This window comes from Sceloporus occidentalis, unplaced genomic scaffold, assembly GCF_023333645.1.
Source record: "Sceloporus occidentalis isolate IW3139 unplaced genomic scaffold, rSceOcc1.0.p SCAF_476, whole genome shotgun sequence".
In the NCBI taxonomy this organism is placed as follows: Eukaryota; Metazoa; Chordata; class Lepidosauria; order Squamata; family Phrynosomatidae; genus Sceloporus; species Sceloporus occidentalis.
The window spans coordinates 5,171-16,508 of NW_028317456.1; the positions used below are offsets into that span (position 1 = coordinate 5,171).

At 41.2% G+C, this 11,338-nt stretch overlaps 1 protein-coding gene across 1 annotated transcript; it reads right to left on the reverse strand.

The window, feature by feature from the left end:
• Positions 1-821: 821 nt before the first annotated feature.
• LOC149271646 (estrogen receptor beta-like) lies at positions 822-10,977 on the reverse strand. The gene is made up of 8 exons (XM_089507242.1): positions 10,547-10,977; positions 8,979-9,154; positions 7,229-7,345; positions 6,355-6,657; positions 5,982-6,120; positions 2,545-2,678; positions 1,769-1,949; positions 822-1,002 (listed from the first exon to the last, which is right to left on the reverse strand). The coding sequence occupies exons 1-8, from the start codon at positions 10,975-10,977 to the stop codon at positions 822-824; spliced, it is 1,662 nt and encodes a 553-aa protein (XP_089363368.1).
• Positions 10,978-11,338: the final 361 nt, after the last annotated feature.

Here is an 11,338-nt window from a genome sequence, read left to right on the forward strand (position 1 = left end):
CACTGTATTACCCTCTACCACCTCTGCTGGGAGGCTGTTCCGCCCACCTACCACCCTCCTGTTGAAAATTCAGTGAAGATAGGGGTATCTGGTCTTCTTGTGATGGGAAACAGACTTGGACATCTGTGAAATATCCAACCAGCCATTATTCTACGTGGTCACCAGAGCCTTTCCAAATGAACAGCGATTTACAATGTATCACTGACAGGGGCAACCTCCAGACTCCCGCATCACAGACAATATACAGGCAGATCCCTGAAGGATGCTATTCCGTGCTATACCGGAAGTCATTGTGTCTCTTACTGCCCAAGGTTGATGGGAGTTATGCACTAAATGGCTATAGATGTATATATTTGGCAACTGCTGTCATAAATGACATCATTGTTATTCGAACAACACATTTCCATGTTCTGGGTCAGGATCACACATTTTAAAGCGGCCGCAGGCTTTGTGTTGTTAGAACCTCAGACTGATATTTGCAGATCTAATCCTCGCTCAAATGTCACCCAAACGAATCCATATCACAATATAACACAGCATGGGTTAAAAAGAATAAAGAGAGATATCATGTATGGGGGGGGGAAACAAGAAGCCAAAAGCCAAAAAATACGGCCAACTCACCTGAGGATCTTAAAAAAGATCATTTAGAACTTGATATAAATCTACAAAGTGCCCTTAACGACAGTTTTAGCGCCATGAAACAATCAGATTTATAGGAAAAACGCATCCTATGGCGTTAGAACGTCTATCTTCAGGGTAGGATTCACCATAGAATGCATCAAGATCTTCATCAGGACTTAAGGGTCCCTTGGCCAATAGAGTCACTGCGCAGGTTGCCCCGCGTCCCTCCCCTCGTTTACAGGTTTGGGGGCAAAACTTGGAGATTCCATCGATTTCCTTTGCTCTCGTAGCGTGTGCGCGTTCAGCATCTCCAGGAGCAGGTCATACACCGGAACCACGTTCTTACATTTCATGCTGAGCAGATGCTCCATTCCCTTGTAACTGAAGGGGAAATGATAAATAGATACATTGTTATTTACGTTTAATTAGATATTTATTGCCTATACCGGGATTTCCGTCTTCCGCACGCTGGGTTACCAAGTACAACAGAAGCTGCGCACACGATTTCTCCAACGACAGGAAAGTGCTGGGCTTTAAGGAATATAACCATGGAGGCCAAAAAATGATTGGCAACATTTTCCCATAGGTGATAGAGTATGGCCACATATATAAAACAATCATTAAACACCAAAAACACAATTCCCACCCCAGGTGTTCATGTAGGATGCCCCATTTATTTTTAAAATTATTTCTATGAGCCTTCAATAAATATATTCTACATGGAACACGTGCATTTTTTTTAAATTAAAATTAGGAATCCCTTAAGGTCTAGCTCTAAGGTCATGTTCTAAGTGTCCCTGTTCAGTTTGGCCAGTCCCTCTCTGGGTCCCAAATCCCAGTGCCCTTCTTTCCTCGTCTGATATACCTCTCTTTCCTCGCCTCATGCCCCCTCTTTCCTCGCCTCATGCCCCCTCTTTCCTCGCCTCATGCCCCCTCTTTCCTCGCCTCATGCTATATAGAAACAGCAGGAAAAAGGATTTAGAAATTAAACTGTGGAAATATTGCACATTATTCTAGGAGACTTGGAGATATAACTATAAATTTAAGAGTTCTTAAAAATTATCTACATTGGTGACCATCCATACAAATCGATTTAAAGTATTTTACATGTAACATATTATTCTACAGTCATTAAATGTCTTCTTACCTGGCGTGTCTGACGTGGGAGAGAAGCATCAGTAAATTCGCCAGACGCGTCGACTGCTGCCGGAAGGGGATTCCGCTCTTGGAAATGACCCAGATAAGTCCGTCGGTGACCGTGTTCAAGAGATGATGAAGCTTCCTGCTGCTATCGGACTCTTCCACCGTATTGAAGAACGGAAACATGCCTGCGGGTCAAACATTAAACGGGAAAAAAATGTGTTCAGAATAATAATAATAATATTTATATTTCAGAAATACAATTATTGTTAAAGTCACATATTCTGAAAAAGTGAAAATATGAGATCTACTTCCCGCTGCTCAGTTTGGCTTTAAATTAAAAGCTCCATAGCTTCCAAATTGTTGTGTTTCTTTGGAAATATGTGATTTTAAATATTATTATTAATAATAATTATTATTATTAATAAATAATAGTTATTCATATTTAAATAGATTAATGCTATTTTATAAATGTTCATAATGGATGATTTTGTAATATATTAAGACGTTTAAAACCCATTTGTGATCATAATGGTATATCCTTTATTATTATTATGCCTTTTATTTATTTTTAAGCCCAAACAAATATACATTAATACAGACACAAGGAGTGGAGAACTTGGCCCATGAGCTGCCATCTAACCTTATGGTTCCTTTACACAAAGTTCCTGGCAGGAATGGTGGGTTTATGACGGCCGGCGCTCGTGAGCTTACAATCTAAAAGGGAATAATAATTGAAAGAAAAGGATACATAGAAGTCTTGGCGCGACCGCCGTTACTTACTGGAGTTGAGCAGAATCATAACTTTTAAGCAGAGGTATTCCCGGTGCTGAAGTTTTAATTCTCTAAATCTTGAAGTAGTTGCGAGGAGCATGTCAAATATTTCCAGAATCCCTTCCACGCATTTCCCTTCATCCCTGAAAATAAAAAAAGAAAACGTCAGTCATTTATGAAGACCCCACAGGTCAGATTATGAACCAAAAGTGTACATTTCCCCCTAAAGATGGGGACCTTATTAATGGGCATTAAATCTACAAGAAAAAAAACATTACAGTGAAAAATGTATGCCATTGTGAGCTGAATGTGACTATTTAAAAAAAAAACCAAACAAACAAAAAATACGGATCCCACGGCTGCTACCAATTAAGACTGTTCAAAAGTTTGGGGTCACTGAGCTGCTTACATGGAAAACAAGGAAATTACAAATTACGATCAATTAGCTTGTTAAACTTAAGCTTAGTTCAGCAAACACAATGTGCCATTGGAACACAGGAGTGATGGGAGTGATAAAGGGCCATTGGAACACAGGAGTGATGGGAGTGAAAAGGGCCTTTGGAAGACAGGAGTGATGGGAGTGATAAAGGGCCATTGGAACACAGGAGTGATGGGAGTGATAAAGGGCCATTGGAACACAGGCGTGATGGGAGCGATAAAGGGCCATTGGAACACAGGAGTGATGGGAGTGATAAAGGGCCATTGGAACACAGGAGTGATGGGAGTGAAAAGGGCCGTTGGAACACAGGAGTGATGGGAGTGATAAAGGGCCATTGGAACCCAGGAGTGATGGGAGTGATAAAGGGCCGTTGGAACACAGGAGTGATGGGAGTGATAAAGGGCCATTGGAACACAGGAGTGATGGGAGCGATAAAGGGCCTCTGTAGGTCTATGAAGAGATTCCATTAAAAATCAGCCGTTTCGTAGTCATTTACAACATCAACCCCGTCTGCGCTGGATTTCTAATCCATTTCATGTAATTTGAATGCCAAACTTTTGAACAGGTGTGTGTATAATATAACGTTATATGAAGTATGGAGCTAAAATGTAGGATTTGGGAAAGGTAGCAGATCGAAGATTTCTTTTCATGACAGTGCTTATTATTCTGTATTATTGCAGGACATCACGCAGAGCAGTTTCCCCCCCCCTTTATAAATATTTACAGCAGTCGGTTTCATTCATTTTGCCAAATCAATATTTGAAAGGCAGATATTTTACGTCAGTCTCAGGCACCTGGGGATTCACTGTAGATGACGAGCAATTATTACTTAAAATTTAATATTTTTTAAGGTTTCTTTGCTACAAGTATGGGAAAAAAATCCTTTATTATAATTAAAATATTATTTCGTTTAGATGCCATTCGCATTCAGATGTTTTTAGAGATAGATATAAGATTAATATTAAAGATTACATTTTAAGTAAAGGAGGAGTCCAGCTCTATTTTCACGTTAAATGCGTATTGGAGTCCATCTTGCATGGATTTCGGTGCATTTTACGGCATGTAAACAGCTGCTGGATACTTTAGTTATAGAGTTCTTTCATCGCATTTAACTCCACCCCCTGCATTTAACTCCACCCCCAGCTGTGTCTCCTAAACACAGGGAGCATACCACAGTATGCTTCCTTCACATGTTTTGTTTTTAATTCAAACCTTAATCAGTCGTTGGTCTCGTCTTAGATTCAGGAGCCGTATGTCTATCCCATGCATTTTTAATACCCTCGCTGTATTACCCTCTACCACTTCTGCTGGGAGGCTGTTCCACTTATCTACCACCCTCTCAGTAAAGTAAAACTTCCTTCCATTCCATCTAAGCCTTTGATCCTCTACTTTTAGATTATGGCTTCTTATGTTTGACTCTACATTCAGAGGCATCAGTTCTAAAGTATTATGTACTTAAATACCACATATTTTATAGGTTTGTATTTCTTTCAGTATTGCGCAATAGATTTTTTTCTGGAACCGTAAGTCATGCATTACCATTTATTTTTGTACCGACACAGAAACTTTCCCTGGAAACATCCAACAAAGCATTTTATTTTTTTTCTGGCAGAAAAAGCAATTTTACAAATGGTTTATTATGGCTCCTAATACATCGGACTCACAGGTATCACAGAAAATACCCATTTTATTCCTAGAATCATTTAACAGAATAGGAGATTTTAGGTCGAGCCGATGGCTCGTTGGCTTGGCAGCCAGGGAAACAGTTACCATTTTTTGTAAGCTTATGCAACATATATTAAGTAGTTTAGAATTCGAATTTATAGAGCGTTTATTAAAATAATAATAATATGATAAATGCTGGAGAATTCCATCTCAAACTACTAAACACACAAAAAAACATCTCTATCACAGGTTATTTGCTAAACGTTTCCATTCCTTACTTCGTAAATATATACTGCGTGTTACGTTTGGCGTGAAAGCCTTTGCTGGAATTCCCCGAAAATCCATTATTTATTTTGACGACAATAATTTTACCGAATTGGCGAATTCTCACATATTGTGGGATTCCAGAGGAATTCGGTGAATCACGACCGCTTGGTGATAGATAAGTTATAAGTTATTTGCTCCAGATTCACACCAGCAGTAATTCACTCCCCCCCCCACCCACCCACCCACCCCCCCCAAGTATTACCCTTTTGGAGCTAATCAGAAAACATTATTTACTTGATTTATAAGTAACTTACAGAATATATTTGCATATCGAAGGTTTGCATTTTTATCCTGGAGATTCTTGTCGTCCCCAATGAAGAAGAGTTGGACCACCAAGATCAAAGCAAACCAACTCTAACGATCATAGTGTCCCTTTAAACCATTATTATAATAATAATAATAATAATAATAATATTATTTTCTCTATGTTTGATACGGGAACGTTATGTTCTTCCCAGTCCAATGACGGCTGGTTATTGTCCCAAACAAAAGGCTTTGATTTGACACCATGTTGAGTATTGAAGTTTGAAGAACGGAGGAGATTTTCGAGGAAGAAAACATTTAAAAAAAAAAAAATCCATGTCTATCGTATTTTGACAAAGTTAGGGATTAATTTGATAATAGCATTAAAGCTCTTTGGAGGAAATGCTCTTCTTGAACGCCCTTGTCTGGAAGAAAGACCTCGCAGCTTTTATTATCCGACGTAAAGGGATTTGATGACCCAAATATTCCGCATATTCTACTGCGTTATGTTTAGGAGTTTTGTAAAAGGTTTTGGGGAAGAAGCCTGAAACCAGAAGATCGGTGGAATGTCGAGACCATTCACTCTTAAGACGGAACGACCCATTGCTCATAAAACGTATTCCATAAATAAACTCACAAAATAAATGGCGAGGAGAGAAATTAACCAATCTTGCAGATTAAAAAAAAAAAAAAAATCAGAAGGGGGGAGGGCTGTCACTGCACCTTATAGATACTGGTTTTTAATGATATTTTTTTTTTTTTTATTATTTACCGGTCTAGAGCAAGGTCTGGCGCAAAGATCAGCTTTCCTGGGTAATCAATCGACCTCCACATTAATCCCATCATCAGAACTTCCAGCCAGCAGCTCTCCAGGAGACGGACTTGATCATATAGACTCAGCTCCACGAACCCTAGAAATGGGAAATTTACCACAATTTATTTATTTTTAAGTCATGTGATTAAACCTTTTAAAAAAAAAAAAAAAAAAAAAGGTAAATAATGTATGTCTAACCCCCTTTTAAAGAAACCAGCTTAAAAGATTTTTTTTTTTTTTTTTTATGTAGAATATAGATTTTTCTCTGTAATTTCATCTTCAGTTCCGATCAAATTTCTTATTTTAATCTCAAATTTCCATTTTCTCTTACCAGGAATTTTCTTGGCCCATCCAATCATATGAACCAACTCCTTGTCGGCCAGCTTCGTCAGCGACATCATCATGGACGCCTCGGTGAAGGGTTTGCTGGGTCGGTTCATTAACAAAACGTTTGGCGGCTCAGCTTCGATTAAACACAAAACAAACTGTTCTGGACCCAAAGAGGCCGGGAGGACGTCCTTCACTCGCCCTGCGCTCTCAACCATCTTTTTGCTCTTTCCGAAACAACTCATCTGATCTTCCGAGTGGCGCCTGTGCCGTATGATGCGGTAACCGCAGCGTTCCCGTCTCGTTCCTAAAAAGTATTCAATATTTATATTCGAAAAATGTACCATTTAAATAAAAAAAGAATTATATAACAAAAAGCAAAAAAAAAATTAAACCCACGACGTGGATATTGGCTGAAGATCCAGTTTTTGGGGGGGGTTTTTTGGGTTTTTGTTTTTTTTTAATATTAAAAGAAAAAAGGACAATGTTCCACAACACAAAAGAGAGAGTTTTATAAAGATTTAATGTTTATGAAACAAAAATTATATTATTTTTTGCAGGAAGGGCAATTAAGATGCCAAAAAGAGAGAGACTGGATACATTTTTATACAAAGTTAAGAGGGTTTTCAGTCATTACTGGGAGTACAAAAGGTTGATGTAGGCAAATATCTAATTGCTTTTGTAATTGGAGAAACATTTTTCTTTTTACCATCTTTTTGAGACACAATGTTTTTCATGATTTCTGAAACAACAAATATGGGCCCTTAACCCAAAAAGACCGTCAAGTTCATCCTTTTTTATTTTTCCCCAACATAATCAGCTTTGTGAAACTGGTAAAAAATAAAATAAAAAATAAAAAAAAAAAATCGGGATCTCACCGCATTTCATCATCCCCACTTCAAAGCATTTCCGCAGCCGGCACGCTTGGCAGCTTTTGCGTCTGTTTTTGTCTATCGTGCACTGGTTTGTCGCCGGACATATGTAGTCGTTGTGCCCTGGAAAAGAAAAAAAAAAAAACACAATTGTGATGTTCATTTAGAACGGCAGGTCTCGCTCCAACAACCGAAAAAGAGCTTTCATCTTTTAGCCAGATCTTTAAAACCTGAGGCTAAAGTAGAAGTCTCACTGAGAAAACGTAAGCATAACCCCCCCCCAGCGCCGTACACAGCAACAACCCCCCCCAGCGCCGTACACAGCAACAACCCCCCCCAGCGCCGTACACAGCAACAACCCCCCCAGCGCCGTACACAGCAACAACCCCCCCCAGCGCCGTACACAGCAACAACCCCCCCCAGCGCCGTACACAGCAACAACCCCCCCCAGCGCCGTACACAGCAACAACCCCCCCCAGCGCCGTACACAGCAACAACCCCCCCCAGCGCCGTACACAGCAACAACCCCCCCAGCGCTATATACAGTAATATAACCCCCAGCACTATATACAGTAATAACCCCCAGCGCTGTATACAGTAATATAACCCCCAGCGCTGTATACAGTAATATAACCCCCCAGCGCTGTATACAGTAATAACCCCCAGCGCTGTATACAGTAATATAACCCCCAGCGCTGTATACAGTAATATAACCCCCAGCGCTGTATACAGTAATATAACCCCCTAGCCCTGTATACAGTAATATAACCCCCCCAGCGCTGTATACAGTAATATAACCCCCAGCGCTGTATACAGTAATATAACCCCCAGCGCTGTATACAGTAATATAACCCCCAGCGCTGTATACAGTAATATAACCCCCTAGCCCTGTATACAGTAATATAACCCCCAGCACTGTATACAGTAATATAACCCCCCCAGCGCTGTATACAGTAATATAACCCCCAGCGCTGTATACAGTAATAACCCCCAGCGCTGTATACAGTAATAACCCCCAGCGCTGTATACAGTAATATAACCCCCCAGCCCTGTATACAGTAATATAACCCCCCAGCCCTGTATACAGTAATATAACCCCCCCAGTGCTGTATACAGTAATATAACCCCCCCAGCGCTGTATACAGTAATATAACCCCCCCAGCGCTGTATACAGTAATATAACCCCCCAGCGCTGTATACAGTAATATAACCCCCAGCGCTGTATACAGTAATATAACCCCCCAGCGCAATATACAGTAATAACCCCCCAGCACTGTATACAGTAATATAACCCCCCAGCGCTGTATACTGTAATATAACCCCCAGCGCTGTATACAGTAATATAACCCCCAGCGCTGTATACAGTAATATAACCCCCCCAGTGCTGTATACAGTAATATAACCCCCCCGCGCTGTATACAGTAATATAACCCCCCAGCGCTGTATACAGTAATATAACCCCCCCAGTGCTATACATAATAATGAAGGTCAGTATTGACAAAAAACTGGTTTGATCTCATTTTGTTCTAATAAACACCACACTGAGCTGATGCTTTATGGCGATGCTAATGAAGTCCGTTCCTCCATAAGTTAGAGAGTCCGGCTGCGTGCTTAAGACTGAGCCATTCTGTTGTTTCCCACAGGCAGTATGATAAGGGGTCAGGGTGTCTCGTAGATCGGAGCTCAGATAACAGAGGGATAATTCATGAAATTAATAACATGGAGTGTTTGCAAGAAAAGGGAGAAACCAGCAAACCTTGAATGCTTCTCTTGAAGAAAGCCTTGCACCCTTCACAAGACCACACGCCGTAGTGATACCCCGATGCGTAATCGCTGCAGACGGCACAGAAGTGGGTGTCCCTTTTAGATCCCGGATTGCTGACGATGTGACTCTGGCAATCGCCATTCTGAGATTTTCTTTTCAGGGTTTCTCTGCAACCAAAAACGACAGCCAAACTCAAATAAAGCAGTGAGCTACATGTTTAACGTCTACCAACTGTGCTGGGAGTCTGTTTCACCGATCTACCACCTTCTCAGTAAACTAAATAAGTGGTGTGCTCAGTGTTATCCAGAACTCTGAATTTAGAACTAAACGGATCAGTGGAAGTTTATTTGCTAGAATTCCAGAGTTTTAGCCTAAAATTTCTCAATCCTACTTTTTTTTGATGCATGAATTTTTTTTGTAATTATTTTTTTTTTTTACACATTTATTGAATTAGCGGCACATTGAGGCTCGTGCAGGTGGCAGACCGGTTCATATAAAATGCCGTAAGGTAAGTATGCGTTTGTGACCGTAGCGACGTAGAAAAGCATCCAGATTCTTACATTTAACGCAGACTTTTTCATAAAAGTTTATTTTTATGCAAATAGAGACCTTTATGAAACGGTTACTCGGCACCGAAGATATCTGAAACAAACACAATCACTCTCGCTTATATTAAAGGTTTCTCTGTTGTTGCCACGGTTACATGATTTCGCAAGAACGTTTAATCTTTTGACCCGAGGCTCCGTCCTCGCGTAATTAAGCTTTTCTGTGTAAAAAGGGGATTATTTTCTACCTGGTTTAAAGCGCTATTAGCCTTATTTTGTATGAACCCACCCTGTCCAAAAATTCCACAGATTCTGTTGTATTAAACATAGAAACACAGAACCCGCCGGCAGATCGGCCCCATCCGGCCCCCGTCTAGTCGCCCGTCTCTCCTGCTGCAAAGACTCGAACCTTAATCAGTCGTCGGTCTCGTCTTAGATTCAGGAGCAGTATGTCTGTCCCGTGCATGTTTACTGCCCTCACTGTATTACCCTCTACCACTTCTGCTGGGAGGCCGTTTCACTTATTAAATATGCTCTCAGTAAAGTAAAACCTTCTTTACATTACATTTAACCATCTGATCCTCTAGTTTTAGATTCCGACCTCCTATTTGTAGGTCACACGCGGTTCCATACTTGGAAGCGTCTGTGATACAATGTTGCAGGTCCATAGAACACTTGGGATCCTTCCCCAAACCATGTATTGTTGAATGGCATTGTAGTTGTCATTGTAAAGGAAAGTGTGTGTGATTGGATGGCGTGGATATTGTTTAGCCGATTATATTGTGTTCCTGGATTATTATTTATTTGATAAAGTTGGGCTATATTCTTGAGGTTTTTTTTCAACGAACCCTTGAGTAGGGAGATGTGGGACGTAACATTTACCCACTTGACGCCTAGGTGTGTTCTTACCCTGACGGGGTAGATTATTACCTGTGGACAGTGTACTCTTGTCTATTCTAAGTCGGAGCGGCAGGTGCTATCCCACCGGGTTCAGAGACCGGGGTATGTTCTCACCTGTTGAGGGGCAGGATGTGCTCCTCAGCCTTTGCCTCAAACCACGGGCTCCTCGGCGGCTCTGCGTACATCAACGAAGACGGGCAATGCAAAGTCACGGGGGACATATGGTCCTGCGCCGTCCAAAGTAAGCTCGGGCTGACGGTATGCCTCATTACCGGACCCTCGGAGTCACTGGAGTTTCCAGGAATGGTATAGTTCATGGTCGGCGGGCTATAAAACGCCAACGCCGAGTAGTCGTGCCCGTTGTCCGCATACGAAGACTGGATGTAGACCGGGCTCTGGTCCACGGGGGGGACGCCGGGCTGGTTGGCGCTGTAGGGAGCCGACGGCGTCACGCCGGACGGGGAACTTTTCACGTCGGCTTTTCCGTGCCCGACGTGCTGCATCGGCTGCAACTGGGAAAAGTCCTTGTGAATAAATCCAGACATCTCGAGGGACGACGAACGTCTCGATCTCTCAAGACTCGCGTGGTTTTTCCATTCACTGGGAGGAAAAAGAAAAAAAAAAAAAAAAAAGACAAATATGAAAAACTCTCTTAATGGAAATTTTATGAGAAATAAAGACTTCATTTGGATTCCGTTCTATGAAAGTTGGATTCCGTTTGCTGCGAATTTCTCCCCCGGGGTTACGACGAGAATGTTGCAGAATTTATAATTTGTCTCTTTTAATCTTATGTATTCTACATGAACGTCATGGAGGTCCTACTTCCAAAAAAAAACTTGGGTTTGGGTTCTTGAGCCGACAGATCCTAAATAAATAAAGGAACTCCGTGACAATATCTCACCCGGG

Bases quoted from the DNA above. Each gene is read 5' to 3' on its own strand.
- LOC149271646 (XM_089507242.1), bottom strand. From the start codon at position 10,977: ATGTCTGGATTTATTCACAAGGACTTTTCCCAGTTGCAGCCGATGCAG. The intron at 2,679-5,981 runs GTAAATAATAAA...TTTTATTTTCAG, and splicing joins CCAGACCTTGCTCTAGACCG to GGATGAAGGGAAATGCGTGG. The intron at 1,003-1,768 runs GTAAGAAGACAT...TTTCCCCTTCAG, and splicing joins TCCCACGTCAGACACGCCAG to TTACAAGGGAATGGAGCATC.